Genomic DNA, 17919 nt, shown 5'->3' on the forward strand with positions numbered 1-17919 from the left:
AACAACTGGAGAAGAAAGGGGACGGGTGCATGTGGCTGGGGGTGCAATGGCGCAAGGCGTTGTACCGGCGATGTACCCAGTCCTGGGCAGCCCGGTGGTGCCTGGGAGAGGGACAGGCGGTTGTGAAGCTGCTGCAGGACCTGGGGGCGAGTGTGGGTGTGGGGGGAATGACTGCAACCCACGTGCTGCAGCCAGGCTCGGGGCACGGGCACGTCCACACCACCCTACATGGAGGATCCTCAGCAATAACGGGGCCGTTGAGGTGGCGCCAGTGCCTGACGTGGAACAAGCGCTGTCTGTGGCCGGCTGCATGTGGCTCCCCTGGGGGCATGTGGCGCTTAACCCCCAAGTTCGTAGCAGCTGAGCCGTGCTGAGCGTATCCCGTGGGCATCTCCACCCTTGCCTAAGGGTCTCCCTCCTCGCTGGCTGCTTCTGTGTTCGCCCTGTACTCCCCTCGGCTCTCTCGCCCTGTGGGCCATGGTGGCTTTGGAGGAGGGTTGGGCACAGCGAGGGAGGGTAGTTATGGGAGGAAGGACGTGGCCGTGACCAGCCATTGGCCCTGTGCCCTCCGTCACACTATGGGATCCCTGCTTGGTCCTCAAGATGAAGCCGGGAGCGGGTGCAGGATTCGCCCTGTGCCCGCATTCCCCTCCTCCACCAGGCAAAGCCTGGAGTGGGGGCTGGCGACGTCCCCAGATGTAGGCACATCTGGAGGGCACTGAAGCAGTTAAGTGAAGGGCTGATTTGTGCTATAGAAACCCGCAGTTCCTTCCTTTGATCCTCTGAATCAGCCCATTGCCTCTGTGGTATAAAGCCCCATTTATCTCCGCTCTTCCCAGTAAGTTTGAAGGCGGTCGCGGCTCGGGGCTCCTCGGCAGCAGTGAGCTCGCCCGGCTTTCTCTTCCGCTGAAGCAGAATCAGGTGAAATCTCTATGGCAACTAGCAGATGACAGCGAGTCTTGTTGCCTTGGAAATGAGGCAAGGAAAAAAAAACCCACCCAAAAAGAGCCATCTGGAATTTTGAATTTCCACAATGTCCGACCCGCGTCTGGTGATGCGTGGGGAGCGTGAACCCGCTGCCGCCGGCTGCTCTGGGGCCTCTGAGCCAGAGCCCGTCTGCACCTTCTGCCTCGCCGTAGGGTTGTTTTTTTTTTCCTCCTTCCCCCCCACCCTTTCTGTTTGTGTTTTTTTTTTTGCGCAGGGTCTGCAGCATCGCCTTGAATGTCTGCTGGTGGCTGCGTTAAAGGTGTTGTGTGTGGAGCATTTGGGGCACCTGAAGTCCCTGGGCTGGGTGCAGCTGTGCCACATTGCTGGCCAGCATGGTGCTGGCACACCACAATAACACTAACCCCCGGGGGTTAGCAAACTCTGGGGGGGAAACTGAGGCACAGAGTGCTGCATGACCGGCCTGACCCCACTCTGCAAGGGCCCCAGCTTAGGGCAGACCCCAGGTGCGGTGACTGCTACTGACGCCATCTCCATGTGCCTGAGGCCACGGGGAGTTAGTGTCACCGTGCATTTCTGCTGCTGTGTGGGCTGGTCTCCTGAGGCTCTCGTGGGCCTCAGGGCACCCCTTGGTGCATGGATCCGGCCCATCCACCCACCGTCTGTGACCCCCCTCCTGCCCAAACTGTGCAGGCGTTTCCTTTGGGTTATTTTGGAGACGCGCGGTGCCGGGGAAGGGGTGTTGGGATGCTCCCAGCTTCTCCAACGCTTTGCAGGAGCTGCTTTGGAGACAGCTGTGTTGCAGGGGTGTGCAGTGCCGCATGCAGGAGCAGGGTCTGCCCTGACACAGGGGATTTTGGGCACTCCCAGCTCATGAGTGTGGGGGAGCGGAGGGCGGTGCGGAGGTGGGCTGCACTGGGGCGTTGAGCTAGAGGCTCTCACTGCTGAAAAAGGAGCTGTAATTTGGATGCGCAGGTGGGGTGGTTTGGGGCCAAGCGCAGCATCCATTGAAAGAATAACCCGCAAATGGGCTGGAGGCCCGGTCTGGATCTCTCCAGCGGCTTCACTTGGAAACTTGTGTATGGGAGAGACCCAATTAACTAGATTTATGGCTGCTCTAGCCTGAGAAAATCTGAATCCCTTTTAAAAGCTTGGCTCGCTGGAGCCAGACGGGGTCCAGGCTCCAGGTCTCTCAGCCCTGCCCTTGTTACAAGCAATGATTCGCAAGGCTTAGCAGCAGCGATTGCCCCAGAAGTGCTGATTCGGCTGAAGTCCTGGCCTGTCACCACTGTGCCGCTGCTAATTTTCTGCTCTCGCCTGCCAGCGGGGAGCTGATGGCCCCCACACATTGTGTGGGGCTGCCCCAGCCTGCACCGGCTGCAGTGATGGAGATGGCTGTGGTGATGGGGATGGCGGGTGCAGGCAGGGGAAGGGGCTTCCTTCCCCACTGCAGCCACCTTTGGAGTCTCCTGCAGAGCCATGTTGTTTTGCAGAAGGGTCCAGCAAGGTGTGAGACATAGGGTGGCCATGCCAAAGCTGGGTCCTGCCACCGCTTCTCCTCTTGCTGTGTCCCCGCAGGAGCTGGTGCTCTCTGGGGGGCTCAGACTGTGTGTGGGGCATGGTGTCCTCACCGGCGCTGCCCACTGTAACCCCATTGCCTGCCGTGCCTTTTGCTGCTTGGCCTTTCCTCCCTCTGCCGAGGGTGAGTGCTGGACGTGCTGGGCTGCATCCAGCCTCCTCCCCGCAGCCTGCATCCCACCGGGCTTGCAGGGCTACGTGCGGGGCGGCGGGAAGCAGGGAGCCCAGCCTGCCCTGGCTGAAGTCAGGGACGGGGACCCATTCACAAGTATCTGCGGCATCCCCTGCACGTCCCCCATCCCCGTCGGCAGGACTCTGTGCCTCTGCATCCCTGGGGAGGAGCACCTCCAGCTCTCTCAGCCCGGGGGCTGCTGCCTTCGTCGGGGGGTGGTGGCCATGCTTCTCACTGTCGGTCTTCTCAGGGTGTTTCGGAGGCGCCAGTCAGCCGTCTGGGTACCCAGGTACCGTGTTACCGGGGTGCTGGACGGCACAGGGCTCCCAGCCCCGTCCCTGCCCCTGGGGGAGCAGGACCCACTCCTGACACTGCTACAGGGGACACAGAGTTGGCGGCCAGCCCTCAGCTTGCACCGAGAAGCCCCTGGCAATTAAAGGAATTAAACCACGGCGAGTGCTAACGAACTTGCTGCCTTCCGATGGGGTAGGGCAACAGGTTTGCAGGAAAGGGCAAGATGCCCTCCTGGGGCACTGGGCGGGGGGGATGTGCTCAGCCCAGCTGAGGTGTCCTGGGGGATCTCCTGAGAGAGAGGGGTGGTTTTGGGAGGTGCCGGTACATCCCTGGAGGGAGCACGCAGGGATTGCAGGGATGGGGCTGGGCTGGAAAACAAGGCCGATGGTGGAAGCAAACACTGCAGACCTGGCATTCACCCCACAGAGCCCTGTTAGGCATCTCCGCTGCTCATTTAGCTGGTTTGATAGCTGTTGGGGGGGAGGAAGAGAATTAATTAAGCCACAGGGAGAAGGATTGCAAGTTGTGACCATCCCCCTGCCCAGTCGACCGGGAGCATGAATCAGAGCTGGATGTAAGAAATGCAAGATTAAGCCATTTTACTCCATATGGAAAGACTCTGCTGTCGGTACGCCAAGACACCGGTAACGGAATCGCGCGCTGCGGGGTGTCAGCTGGGAACCCGCAGGGCTCAGTGAGATTTGCACCGGGCTTGGGGTCTCAGGTCTCCCCTTGGGCCAGCAGCCTGGCTGCGGCGGGCTCTGGGTGCCGGAACGGAGGGTTTGCAAGCAAAATACCAGCAAAACGACGCCTGGGCTGATTCATTCATAAACACAGCTGGGAGCACGGGCTGAGGCAGCGCGGTGGGAGAAGAGTATATCTGCGCGAGGGTTTGTGGAGCCGGGGAGCTCGGCTGGGCTGGAGGAGTCTCATGGCCCTGGGAGAATGGTTTTTATTGCAGAGTTTATTAGTGTATTTTTCAATGCTGGAAGGAATTGAGCAACCAGTTAAAAATGTTTCATGGCCTGGGGAAATTCATTGCAGCTACTGTGTAACAGGGGCCCACCATAATGACTCAGAAACACTGCGAGGCCTTTTACAGCAAATTCCCCCTTGCCATTAAAATCTTTACTGGGTCGCCAGGAGTCCTTTCTGAGTCTGATCTTCTGAAATGAGACCGGTTGGGTCGGGGGGCAAGAAAACACGCGTGCGAGTGCCACACTCGTGCCGAGCATATGAATACAGGCGCAGACGGTGCATCTGTGCCAGCCCAATACGCTCGTGCCAGCGTTGGCGTTGGCTGCTGCCGTCCTCGTGCCTGCACATGTACACGTGGGCACGCGTGCAAGGTCACAGGCACAGGCATACACATGCACCTTTCTGCAAGCGGAGAGGGTTTTGCTACCATGTGGCCCGCACATGAACATATGCATGATGCAAACAAGCACTCGGGCGGCACACATACACACGCGGGTTTCTGTGCCAAGGCACATGGGGCACACGTGTCCCATGGACGCGGCTCTGCCTGGCCCCAGTGGGAGCTGTTGGCCACATGCTCCTTTGAAATGAGCTGTCACGAGCCGTTTGGAGTTGATGATTTCCTCATTCCTTGACGTACTTGGCCACGTCGGCAGCACCCGGCTGAGGGGAAGTGGCTGCGCCCCGTCGTGCAGGTAGAGGAGCTGCCACCACTCGCTCTTGGAGGTGATGGGAAGGGCTGAACGGGAGCACAGCCTGGAGCTCCCCCGTCACCTCCAGCCCTGGCTCTGTGGTGCCTGGTACAGTCAGACTCGCAGCATGCAGCGCCTTGACCTGAGCCAGCCCTTTGCAGCGCAACTCTCTCCTTCCTCCTCCTCCTCTTCCTCCTCCTTGGCTGCCTCCAGCCCCACATCTTGCCTCACCGATGCTCCTTCTCTTGGTGATGGTACCTGCTGCTTCCCCAGTTGTGCAGGGCGGGAGACGGGGGCGATGGGCAGCGCGTGGGTCGGGGCCGGGCAGCCACGGTGCCAGGTTGCTGTGCCGGCAGCCACCGTCATGTAGCAGGCAGTGCTGCCTGGTGTTTAACACAGAGGCCGGCAGTGGAGGCTGTGCGGGAGAGCACCTGGAGACGATGGGGCGGTCGGGGGTGGGCTAGGATTTCCTGCCTCAGTTTTCCCGTGTGAGAAGGGAGCCGAATTGTGTTTGCCAATGTTGGAGAGAGCACTGAGAGCACTTAGTTAAGAAAGGAGCCACAGTGGGGGCTGGGGGGGCTGTGAGAGCTGCCCAAGCATGGCTGCAGGCAAGAGCAGGACAGTGAGCCGGCAAGGGCAGGTTAGACCCAACCTGATACAGGGGAGAGCAACTCAGGCAGTGGGGCCTGGTGGCTTACCTGCACAGGGCTTGGGACGGTGGCAGCATCTCGGGGCTGCCCTCCTCTGTGTGGCCAGGCTAGGGGAGCACGGGGCCAGAGCCAGCACCCCCTTCCCTCTGTGACAGCAGGATGGAGCCTGCAAGAGCGCCGGGGAGCTGCGAACGGGACTGCAAGCCAGCCTGGAGCTGGGGCGGAGGGGACGGCTGGTCTGCGAGCCTGCGGCCCAGGCAGAGCGGGGAACACTGGGAGACACGTCCTCGCCATCGCTGCCGGGAAAATGAGCCCGGCCGAGGCAGGGTGTCCAACTGACCCTGCTGCAGCACAGGCTGAGCTGTCCCTGCTGCTCTCTGCTCCGGCAGCTGGAAACATCTGGCTGTGGGAAGCTTGGTAAATCAATGCAGGGAGGAATCCAGCACGCTTCTGCCGTTCCCACACTCCAGCCTCTCCCAGCGGCTCCAGTTTCGGCTCAGCTCTGGCATGCTGCAGCTCAGCCAGCCCTGAGACAGACCCTGGCCCCTCGCTGCACCTGGAAAGTGGACTGCAGGGGGCCCGGTGTCACCGCCCCGGCCCAGCACAGTGGGGATAGGTTTTGGCACTTGCAGCCAGCGGGATACGTGCCAGAGGTGGGCGAGCAGGTCCTTGAGTCCCAGTTTGGCCCTTTCCCAGGTGAGAGCTGCTGCATTTCCTGGGGCGACTGCAGAGGCTAGAGTGACCTGGACTGTCACCTGAATACTGGGGGCCAGGAGAGCAAACTGTGCTGGGCATGGATGGCCAAAGGTGCCGCGGGTGAAGCTGGGGACGGGGGTCAGTGCCATCGCCCTGAAACACGGGGGCTGAAGCACTCTCCAGCTCTCCACCAGGCACCCAAGCCCTTGGATGCGGCCTCTTGCCTTGGGTGCCCTGGGGGTCCTCGCTGCGGGGGGTCCTCCAGCAGCACTGAGGGTGCAGGGGGAGGTGGCACCCACATGCCAGCCCCTCTGGCCTTGTGCGGGGCACGCAGCGAGTGCTTGCCCCGGCCCCGCAGCTCCTTGGGATGGGGTGGCTGTAGCAGCTCTGCTGGCAGCGGCGCCCAGGGAGGAGGCAGCGCCAGGCCCAAGCACTGGCTTTGTGCCCGGGGGGATATCTGCGGGTGGCCACGGGGGAGGCAGCCGGGGTGTTTTTGGGAGGGAACCGTGCCCAGGCGGCGCCAGGGGACAATGGTGGCTCTTCCATACCATCCTGCTATGTCCTGTCCCAGTCCACAGGGACACGGCACTGCTGGGGTGTGTGCCACCTTCTCTGGCAGAGCTGGGCTCAGAGTGGACGGCACCTACCGAATGTGGCCAGGGTGGAGGAGCTGAGGGTGCTGAGTCCTTCCCTGCATGGACCCACCTGGGGACACTGGTGGGTGTCTTATTGCTCTTCCCTAAGGTTCGGATGTGCCTCCCCTCCAAAATCTACCACTGCCCTGCAGACTGCACGTGTGGCAGCAGTGAACTTGGCCTGAGATTTCTGCCCTGCCATTTCAAGCCATTCTTGAAAATCTGTCTTTCTAGGTAGCCCAAAGACCTGGCAGCTTTGAGGTGCCCCTGATCTGCCAACACGGCCCTTTCTGCCTGCCCCACCAGAGGGGCACAGAATCCCCTTGTCCCCAGCTGCAGAGCAGGGTGGGCCTCCGGCACCAAGGGCCCCTCGAGCCTCCGCTGTGCCACGGCGCAGCCCCCTGTGCTCCAGCCCTCCATCTCTCTGCCCTTGCTGCCTGCACACCCCCATCCTGTGGCTCTGAGGCACCAGTCAGAGGCTCTGTGCCTTTGATTAACTCCTCCAGTGTGCACGGGCCACAACGAAGATTTAATAATGAGTTCATGACTTGCCTCCTGCTAAGTCTTGTTCTGGGAACTGGACCAGGGTGATCGGACACATGCAAGGCTGGGTATCCTTACGTGACGGCATGTGCCGGCCGCGTTGGGTGCCCCGTGGGCTCACCAGCCGTTGCCTACAACTGGCTTTAACCTGCTTGATTTAACCTGTCTCATCGGGGCTGTTACCGCTTGTCACCACCTTCCAGGGTCACGCATAAATTGGAGCTGCTTCACCGGTTTGAGGTACTCCTGCCCAGGCCGGTGGGCGAGCAGAGCCTGGGGATGGGGCAGCATCACCCACGGGTGCTGCCTGCAGCGTATCCGGTGGCACAGTTGTTATGTGATGGGGACATAAGCCCTGCTTGTGCACTGGACATGTGGCCATGCTGTTGCAGGGAGCCTGCCGGGGTGTGTGCCTGTGGTGTCCCCCCGGTCCCTGCGTTGCTGCAAGCTTACACGGTGCTGCTGCAAATCCCAAAGCGCTGGTTGCCACGTTACATTAGGAGGAGCCACATCCAGCATCCCTGGCGCTCACTGTCACTGCGGTTCAGTGGCAAGCTGCAGCTGAAAGGCTTGAAATCGGGGATCAAAGCCGTGGTGCCACAGCTGTTAGCCGCTGGGGATGCACACGAGCAGGTCAGGGCGGCGGGGGCTGAAGCTGTGGCCCTGAGCCTGGCAGCACTGCCCCGGCTGTGCCAGGAGTGACCCCCCTCCTCTGTGTGTGTGTGCACACACGTGTGTGTGTGGGTGTCTCAGGGGGTGTGTGTGCACATGCTTATGTGTGCATTTTTGCGCAGGTGTGCGTGTGTGGATGTGCATGCGTGTATACGCACGTGTGTGCACAAGTGGTTGTGGTGCAGGTACATGCGTGTGCACACATGCAGGTTGGGGGGTGTATACCTGCGTGTGTGCGTGCATGCCCATATTGCGGGTGTGCACATCCGGAAAAGCCCCAAGGCAGCCGGAGCTCGGGGGTTTCCAGCCCTGGGCTGTGCCCGTGGAGGGCTCGGTCCCACCGGCTGCTCCAGGCCCCAGCAGAAGCAGCCGCCTCTCCCTGGGCACGAGGCAGGAGTGGGGCTTGGCTAGCACCACTCCCTGACATCTCCTCAGCTCCTACTGGCTGCGCGCTGAGTGGTGCTGCTGCAGTGCCAGAGCACCCCCAGGGCCTGGGGGACGCAGGGGCAGGTTTGGGGACGTTCCTCCAGGACGGCTGCTTCTGCATGGCCCCACGGAGCAGGGTCACAGTGCTTTGGGGATGCCTGACTGTAGCTGGCCTCCTGTCACCTGTGTGGGTCCTGTGGCCCCACTTGGTCCTCCCCAGCTCGTCCTATCTGGACCAGACATCCCCATCCCAGCTGCAGCACCTCTGGGGGTGGCATTTCATGGTGGTGCAGCTCCAGCCCAGTGCCAGCCCTGCCCTGTCCCCTCCCAGCCGGCAGAGTGAGAGCTGGTGGGCACAGCTGCGGGCAGAGGGGCGCAGAAGCCATTCATCCCTTTAAAGCCACCGCCTTGTCTCTCCGCAGACCCTGAGTCCCAGAGGAAGAGGACAGTGCAGAATGTGCTGGACCTTCGGCAGAACCTGGAGGAGACCATGTCCAGCCTGAGGGGCTCTCAGGTGTCTCACAGGTGAGGCCCCGACACAGGGCCCCCACCACCCTTTCCCCACAACCAGTGTCCTTCCTGGGGCAGTGGGGGAGGCCGGGGCAGCGGGGAAGCGGCTCTGCTCCAGGTAAGAGCCATGTGAGTGGGAGTGAGCCAGCTGTGCCCCATGGCCTGGGCACCCTGTCCATGGGGGCTTGGAGAGGTGCCCCCAAATCCGTGGGGTGTCGTGCGCGGGGCTGCAGCAGAGCCCCATCCCTGGCAGTGCTCTGGGCTCCACACTGCCTCGCGTTCTCTGGGGCAGTGGGGATGGGTGGGGGATGGCACTGAGGGGAGCCAGTTGCCCCCAGACCCCAGGCAGGGGGGAGGTCTGTTCCCGGTGGTCGGGTGTCCCCTTATGGACAGCCAGAGGTGAACGTGTCCCCTGCACCTGCCCAGGTTTGGACCACAGACTCCATCCCCATCCGTGACTCAGTTTCTCTGCTCTATGTAGAGGTGATGATAGAAAAACCCTCAGCAGAGCTGAGCAGCTGCCTGGCATGCCCATGGGCAGAGGCGGGGTACCCTGCTCAGACCGGGGCTGGCAGCACCCCGGGGTTGCAGCTGGGGCTGGGGGGACAGCGGGGCTGGGGACAGGGTGACCGCTGGATGGTGAACGAGAGCAGAGTGTCTACCTGTGTTCAGAGGTCTCTCTGACACGTGCCTGGGACTACATCTTTTCCCCCCTGGGTCTCTCACTTGAGACCACTGCAGGGTTACTGCTCTGCTCTGGACGTGCTCGGGGTCTGCATGGGTCTGCATGGCAGCTCCAGCCTCCTGCCTGGCTCCCCGTTGGGGCTGAAGGGCCCGGCCGGGGACAGCGGGTGGGGAGGGAGCATCTCTCCAGGGTACCCTCCGGGCCCCCACCCCGCTGGTGCAGCTGCGTTATGAAGCCTGGGCTTTGCAGAGAGGCTGTGTCGGGTGTCAGCGAGTCGGGAAAGCCGAGGATGTGGTGAACATCCTTCTCCTGGTGTTTGTTGCCACCTCGCGGTCTCCCTCGATCTTCGTTTTTGTGTTGGAAGGGGCAAAAAGCAGGACCTTCCTCCCCCTGCTTCACCCACCATTCATCATTACAGACCTTCCCTGTGTCGCCCCTCGATCAGCTTCATCCAGGATGAAGCAGCCTGCTTGATTTAGCTCTCCTTAACCCAGAAGCTCATCTAGACCTTGCTCATCCTTGTTGCATTTTCCAGATCTTTTCCGAGCCGGAGGCTGCAGAGTGCTGGGGCAGTGGGATTTGCACGGGGCCGCAGCGGTATTCCCTGAGCTGGCCATTTCCTGGAATTATCCATTACAGCTCTGCCATCCCTTTGCTTGGCGTAAGAGTTGGTTCATCAGCCTGGCGCTGCTCATGCCGAATCAGGGCTGCTTTGTGTTTGCTTTGTGTTCGCTTCGCGTTTGCTCTGCATTCGCTTTGCATTCATCTGTGTAAAACTTCACCCGCTGCCTTCTCGCCCCAGCGCTCGGCTCCTTTGCAAATCCTCCATCAGCCCTGGTCTTAGGGAAGTAGGGCGAGGATGTTAAGAGTGATTAAATTAGCGTGGCTGGTGGGTTTTGACTTCGCTATCACTTCCTTTTTTTGATGAATTACAAGCACATTGCATGGCGGAGGCCCCAGCCAGATTCCTGCCATGGAAGAAAACGACTATCGATAGCCCAGGGATGCCTACCCCTGCGTTCTGTCCTGTAAGCGGTTCTTAAATACATGAGGATCTTCCCTCTTATCCCATGGCAGCTGAGTTTATTTGGAAGCTTAATCTGCCTTTGGTGCGGGCACTCATCCACCACCTTCTGGTAGCCTGCAGCAGCCTCGGCAGCATGCTCCCTGCATCCCTCCAGGAGCTCCACTGCAGCTGTGAGCCGGATTTTCTTTTACCAAAGCTGTGTCAGCTCTTTGCCGGTATGTTGTAATTACACACGTACCCACTAATTCTGCTCTCGGGAACACTTCCTACAAGTGTGTCCGATATGGATGTCATCCGCGGTCCTCTGGATGCGCCCTGCATCACCGGTATCCCTGTAGCCGCTTTGGGCTCTCTCTTTATTCCTTCCACAAACTATTCCTCAAATTTCTTGTTCTCCTTGCTGTATTCTTCCATCCAGTGGCTGGGAGCTCAGCCTTTGCCGTTTCCTTGCTAGGACACAACTTTGTTCCTGAAAGACGTCATCGTACTTCTGGCAGCCTTTGCACCCGGCTGCAGGGCTGCACGAGCTTCCTCGGAGGCTTGCTTTAGTCCTGCTTGGAGACGTGGTTTGCATCTGCTCCGAGCCGCCGGCAGAACATCCTTAAATAGCCTTTGTGCTGCCGACAAAAACTAAACCCTTTTAGCTGCCCCTTTTAGTTCCGCTTTAACAAACTTCCTAGTTTTTTATGTAGTTCCCTATTTTAAATTCAATACTGCAGCCGGGGTTTGGCTTTTGGTGCTCCTGCAGGAATGTTTAATCCAAGCTAGGGAATAGCTCGCTGATAGTAATGTTTGGAGCCAAGTCGAGAGCTGTGGGTTCCCAAGTAGCTGCTCCAAGAAGTAATCATTTTTGGTGTCTAAATTTAGTCTCAGCATCACTCCCCGACATGCTATTTACCCAAAATACACCCCGAGGGGTGTGGGGAGAAACTGAACTCCCCATTTGTGATGCGCTCATGGGCTGTGGGCTGGCTGGAGAGCAGCACGCTTGTGGGCAGCCCCGTGGGGCTGGGCAGCCCTGTCTCGGGGCATCCCCTCCTGCCCAGACGTGGAGGTTCACTCTGCAGGGATTCGGCATGGGATGCTGATGCAGGGACCGAGTCCCTGGTTTGCCCTTCGGCGTCCTTTTGCTCACAGCCTCCGCTCCCCGGCATGGCCCGTTGCCATGTCCCCTGGGACCAGTGTGCCATTTGTCCTATCCTGGGTGTGGGGTGATACTGGGGTGCAGACATTGAAATGCTGGGGGGGAAATGGCCGAGGGAGGGCAGCTTGGGCACGGGGGACCATGTCTGGGCTTTCCACTAAAGGCTCCCTATTAGCAGGATTCAGCACAACTTGGGTTGGGGCTGGGGCCGGTCTCCAGAGAGGTACGGACCCCTCTCCCACAGCGTGTTTGCAGCCAGCCCTGGTGGCACCCGCAGCCCCTGCACCGAGGTGGGTGGATGGGGGCGTGTGGGGAGCCTCGCCTCTGTGGGGTGGTTGGGTCTGTAGGGAGGCACAGACCTCCCCATCACACCCCACGTCCTGCTCCACCGTCCATGGGGAGAAACTGGATGTCGCAGTGGGTCCAGGAGCGTGGGACACTGTGCTGGCACCAGGCAGGCAGGGAAGGTGGGGACCGATCCCTGCCAGCTGAGGTGGAGGGGGACAGACAGTGTCCCTGCGCCCACACTCCTGGGAGCCTCTGGCCTTGCCTGGCTGCCTCAAAAGGGGCAGTTTTGTTTTCTGAGCAGTTGCAGCACTCTGCGGGGAGCGAGGCAGGGTGCAGACCTCCGCTGCCTACCGTGCCCTGCCCTAACCCCACCTGCACCCCGTCCTTGCAGCTCCCTGGAGATGACCTGCTATGACAGCGATGAAGCCAACCCCCGCAGCGTCTCCAGCCTGTCCAACCGCTCCTCCCCACTGTCCTGGCGTTACGGGCAGTCGAGCCCGCGCCTGCAGGCAGGGGACGCGCCGTCGGTCGGGGGGACCTGCCGCTCTGAGGGCACCCCCAGCTGGTACATGCATGGTGAGCGGGCGCACTACTCGCACACCATGCCCATGCGCAGCCCCAGCAAGCTGAGCCACATCTCCCGCCTGGAGCTGGTCGAGACACTGGACACCGATGATGTGGAGCTGAAGTCAGGCTACATGAGCGACAGCGATCTGATGGGGAAGACGCTGACAGAGGATGACGACATCACCACGGGGTAAGTGCCTGCGCCGGGGCTCGTGCCTGGACCGGAGCTTTCCTGGAGGTCTCACCACCTCCTGTTCGGCCGGCAGTGAAGGGGCACCAGGTGCAGCAGGGACAGATGGAGAAGCACACAGATCACAGCCAGTCTGGCTGGGTGGATCGTGTCCCCGCACCCCGGGAGTTGCTTTCCCACCGGCGAGGCAGTGTAGCCCTTGCAGTGCTGGTGGTGCTGGGCCAGCTGGGGCTTCTCGGGGCGGCGAGCACCTGAGCTGGGGCATGCTGCTCTCCCGGCATGCAGGAAGTGTCTGGCTTGATCTGGGTGTTCCCAGAGCAGGGGGCTGAGAAAAGTGTGCGATGTATGGCTGTGGGAGCCCCGAGCCAGGGCCTGCTGGGGTAAATGGTGCTGCTTTCAGAAGTGCTCTCCCAGTTTACACCAGTGGGTCTGAGCTGCTGCCTCTGACCCTGGCACTATGGAGATGTCGTGTGTCCAGCTGGGAGTGCTGGTGGCCTGTGGTGGGACAGACTGGGTCAGGTCTCAGCACCCCAGCAAGAACTGGGCACTGAGGTGTCATTGCCGATGGATGGCACCGTGGTGAAGCAGGGTGTGCTGCTGAGCGGGGTCCCCTCCTTCTGGGACCCCCGTCGGCCTCTGTCCCTCCACCCATAGGGCCGGGGGCATCTCCTGCCAGGTGGGCACAAGCCAGCACGCCCAGGGCTCACATTTTCTTTCCAGATGCATCCAGCTCCCGCTGCACTGTTGAGGTGCCCCTGGCTCTGGCAAGGGTCCAGGGTTTCAGCATGTTGGAGGTTTCCTGTTTCAGCACAGGAGAAAATAAATAACTCTGGCATTTGAGTTGTCCCAGAGCAGGAGGAGGTATTTGGCCTCCTGACAGTGCTGCTCCGGCCCTCCTGGGGTGGCCGTAGTCACGTCAGCTTGTTGCAGGATAGAGCACAGCCCACGGCTTCACACCCATCCTGGGGGCCAGTGCTCCCCAGACGTGGCCCGGAGGCGCATGTTGCAGTTGGAGGGGACATACACCGAGGGGTGTGCAATGCTCCAGCTGAGGGGCGAGAGTGTCTGTGGCACTGCGGGCATCAGACCTGTTGTCCCCATGGGCACGTGGGATGACCCTGGGGGGCTGCCCTGTGCATGTGAACAGATGTGCCTTGTGCTGGCTCAGCGTGGTCCCCTCCTGGGGATCGTAACCCATCGCTGGGCAGCCAGAGGTGGCATGTCACCACCTTCTGCCGCCGGCCACTGGACTGCGGGGTGTGATAGGCAATGGGATGGCTTTGGACTGCCCTGGATAGCTGGGGCCACAGCAGGTCTGGCTGTGGGTATGAAGGGCTCCGCTGCTCCCTGTCTGCCTCCTTGTCTTGGAGCTGCTCATGCAGGCGGATAACCTTGGGGTGCCCTTGGCTGCGGAAGTAGTGCCGGGAGGGGTGAGCCGGAGCATCACTTTGTCTCCATCAGCCACTGAGCAGGCAGAGTGCGGGGAGGGTCAACCCTGGCAGGACCCTCACTGGGCTCAGGCCTGTGCGCTGCCCCGGGCAGGGTCTGCTTCTCCTCCCAGGAAGGGCCAAGCTTTGGGTATGGAGCCCTGCGCGGCTGAGCCTCCCACGAGGCCCTGGCAGCACCACAGTGCCCCGGTGCGGGTAAGGCTTTCAGTGCCGCGGCGAGCTGGGCTGGCACCGCCATGGCTGGGTGCCGCAGTCCGTGTTCCTGCGCAGGGTCCCCAGCGTGATGCCCTGGATGAGCCCCAAGGGAAATCCACGGTGTCCTGCCGGTGAGTGCAGAGACAGACTGGGTGCTCTGTCCTGGGTGCTCTGTTCTGGGTACTCCTCCCCAGGGATGGGTGCAGGAGGGCAGCTGGGGCAGCACAGGACCCTCTTATCCACAGGGACATGTCCTTGGGATCAGCCACATCACTGGGATGCTGCTGGCACACGGGGCTGTGCGGTGACGTAGTCACAGCTCCATCTCCTATGGCCCCACAGCAGGACTCGGGGGGGGTCCTCTAGAGCGGGCAGCATGGCAGAGCCTCTGTCCCCAGGGGACGTCCCTGGCTGGGTGCTGGGGGCTCCGGGATGCCCTGTCCAGGAGCCTGGGCACTGGTTGCACAACCAGAGGAGGGGAGCAGGGGCAACCCCTCCTCCCCAGAGCCGGCCGGGGCGAGGAGCCGCCTTGCCGTCTGGGAGCACTCATCCAGTGCAGCCCCTCATCCAGCCTCTTCGGCTGGCTCTGACCTAGAAAGCAAATACTGCCCCAGGCCCCGTCTCCCCGTGCTGCTAATGCACCGGGCAGGAGCCGAGCGCTGCAGATGGGGCCATCAGCCCCTGAGCCCGGGCTGCCGGGCCAGCGCATCCCTGCACCGCGCCAGCGCACACCCAGGCTTGTAGGGCAGTAGGTCAGAGCCAGCTCAGAGGATGCAGGGGCACGTCCCCCTCAGAGACGTGCAGGGCCGTGGGATGGGACCTGGCATCCCTACGGCTCGCTGGGAGAGCAGCCTGGAAGAAAGGGCTGAGGTAGGTGAGGCACAGCCGGGGTGTGGGGACTGCACGTGGGGGTATCCGGGTGAATTCAGCAGGGTGGTGGTTGGGGTGAGTCCAGCTGAGAAGGCAATGGGGGTCCCGGGGCCCAGCTCAGAGAGGGAGTGGGATGATCAGGTCTGGTGGTGAGAGCAGGGATCAGCTGGGGACACCCCAGCTCTCAGAAGCATTTCTGTATCAGCCGAATGTGCCGGCATCCTGGCTCCTTGTCCAGCCACGCCCGCTTGCCTGCATCCATCGGGCGGGCACTCGCAGCTCCCCTCCACCAGCAACCTGCTGCCGGTTTTGGGGGGTGGAAAGCTCTGGCTTTGCTTTCCCTGTTTGGCAGCAAGGCCCTTCTTTTGTTCCTGGTGTCACTGTACCCTCCTCGTGCTCTGCAGCAGGGCAGCCCTCGGCCGGCTGGGACCCAGCACAGCCCGGGCTGGGAGCAGCCCCACCAGGATGCGCCCATGCCGCTGCCGACACCGTGGTGTCTGAAGGGCCTGGCGTAGGCAGCGATCTCTGCATAACACAGCAGCGTTCACTGGGATGGTGCTGCTGTCCTGGCCTGCCCTGCCTGTCCTGGGCAGGGCACAGGCAGGGACAGCACCGACCCCTGGGCTGTTCCCCTGGCACTGAAAAATCTTCGCTCCCTTCGTTGGCTGCTCTTGACTCAGGTTTCCACCCGCCACCACTCAGTGTGCCGCTCACTGTTCCCTGCCCCTGATGCCAGTCCCTGGAGGGGTGTGGTGCCGCTGGTGACGCTTTCCCACTCTGGCCAGGCTGGGGATGTTTCCCGGACCCTGGAGGTCACCCCACCAAGGTCACCCCACTCACACGCAGCCACCCACTGCCAAGGAACCTTTACGGCTGTCCAGCCACAGCGCAGCGCTGGGGACGTGATGCAGCAGCGTGGGCGCCTTCGTGTGCAGACCTGCGTGTGAATCAGGCAGCGGCGGAGGAGGCGGAGAGCACCTGAGCGGGGATGTTCAAGCCAGGTTTTGCCTGGTTTCGTCCCGGCCACGTCCTGCATGTCCAAACGGTGCCACCTCCTCCACATGCAGCCGCATAGTGCGGCTGCATGTTGGTGTGTCTACCCCCATGCTGTGTGTGCTTGGGGACCTGATGTGAGCAGCTCTGGCGGGTCCGGGCTGCTGGCGCAGGAACGGGTGAGCATGCATCACCCCCAGGTGTTCCCTGGGGCCATCCAGGACGCGGTGAGGAGCAAGCAGGGTGCTGCGAGGCTTTGCTGCGGTCGGGAGCTGGTGGGGTGTGCTGGCTCCCACCCCCAGCCCTGCCTGCCTGGGACCATGGGGCTTCCCCCCTCCCAGGATCCGGGCCTGAGGGCATGACAAGTGTCGGCTCGTGCCTGCTTTGCCCCGCTCCGCCACATCTCCTGGGCTTGGAGAGCACCCTGCCTGATGTCGTCCTTTCCGCCACCCTCCTTTTGTCAGTCGCTTCATCAGCCAGCCCCACAAATGGTGACGCTGCCGCAAGGGTGCTGGGGTACTCTGGATGTCCCCGGAGGGGTCTGTCAGGCCACTGTGCCCAGTGTCAAGGGCTCAGCAGGGTCTGAGCACCTCCCTGTGGTGTGCCTCATGCTGCGGGGCAGTGCAGAGCAGCGGGTGGGGGTTGAAGAGACCTGCTGTGTGGCCTCGGCCATGCCTCGGTTTCCCTCAGTCCACCCTGCTGGCTGTGAGCAGGACAGGGCAGGACGTACCCGGGTGATGGCAGGGCAGACCTGCTCTTGGGGTTTGCGGGGTGCAGAGGAGGAGGAGCACCTCTCCCTAGCTCTGGTACGCAAGCTGACCTATAGGGACACAGCTCAGCTGTGCTCCCTGAGATGGTGCTTGTGGGACAGGCAGCGCCCCAGATGAGGTCCCCAGGGACAAATTCGGACAAGCTGGCTCCATCCTTGGAGCTGCTCAAATACCCCGCGGTGGCAGAATCACATGGGGATGCCCAGCCTGGACTCACTGCCCCTCTGGCAGAGCATGGGTGCTGCCGGGCCCGATCCTGCCATCCCCAAGCACAGGGCCGGGAGAGTGGAGAGGGAGCGAGTGGGGCTGGCTGCTGAGTCAGCGCCTTCTTGCTGCGGTGGCTGCTGGAGTGCTGATGATCTGTGTGCGCTGCAGGGCCTCGGGCTTACAGGCATCCCTCTGGAGCCAATCCCCGAGGCTGTGCATGTACCTCGGGCTTTCAGTGCCCTGGGGAAGTCCTCATGCGACCCCAGGACGGCTGTGATTTGGGGGTGTCCTTTTGGGCCTCGTTTTTTGTTGGGGGTGGAAAGGGAGGTAGCCTTCCATCCCACCCCCAACAGCATCTGCACCCCTGTGAGCGGGGTACTGCCCTGACTCTGGTCATGGGCATGAAATGGAGCCATGGCAGCAGCCTTTGGCATCGGGACCGCGGGGTGCTGCGCGGCTCGGGGATCAGCATGTGTGTCCAGCTCACAGTACACTGCGAGCACCGTCCCATGCTGCTGGCAGCCGGGCGCTGCAGAGCCTGTGGTCCCCTCTGACAGGGCTGGGGACTGCCAGCAGCATCCCCCTGGGAGGGATGCTCTGGAGCTGGCACCCGCTGTGCTCCGGCTGGCCTGGCTCCGGCTTCCTCACAGCTACTTGAGCTCGGCACAGCCCGGAGGCGGGAGCAGATGTTTGGCTCGGCTCCCCGAGAGTGGCGGGGGAGCGGCCGCCCTCCTCTCCTGCTCC

At 61.9% G+C, this 17919-nt stretch overlaps 1 protein-coding gene across 1 annotated transcript in view; it reads left to right on the top strand.

Moving 5' to 3' along the window:
- NAV1 (neuron navigator 1) overlaps positions 1-17919 on the top strand; it is a 61710-nt gene that overhangs the window by 23697 nt on the left and 20094 nt on the right. The window contains exons 4-5 of the mRNA XM_075173984.1: positions 8704-8806; positions 12327-12692. Coding sequence (XP_075030085.1) covers positions 8704-8806; positions 12327-12692 — 469 coding nt within the window. The remainder of the gene's footprint in view (positions 1-8703; positions 8807-12326; positions 12693-17919) is intronic.

The sequence above is a fragment of the Calonectris borealis genome, chromosome 26 (assembly GCF_964195595.1).
Source record: "Calonectris borealis chromosome 26, bCalBor7.hap1.2, whole genome shotgun sequence".
NCBI lineage: Eukaryota > Metazoa > Chordata > Aves > Procellariiformes > Procellariidae > Calonectris > Calonectris borealis.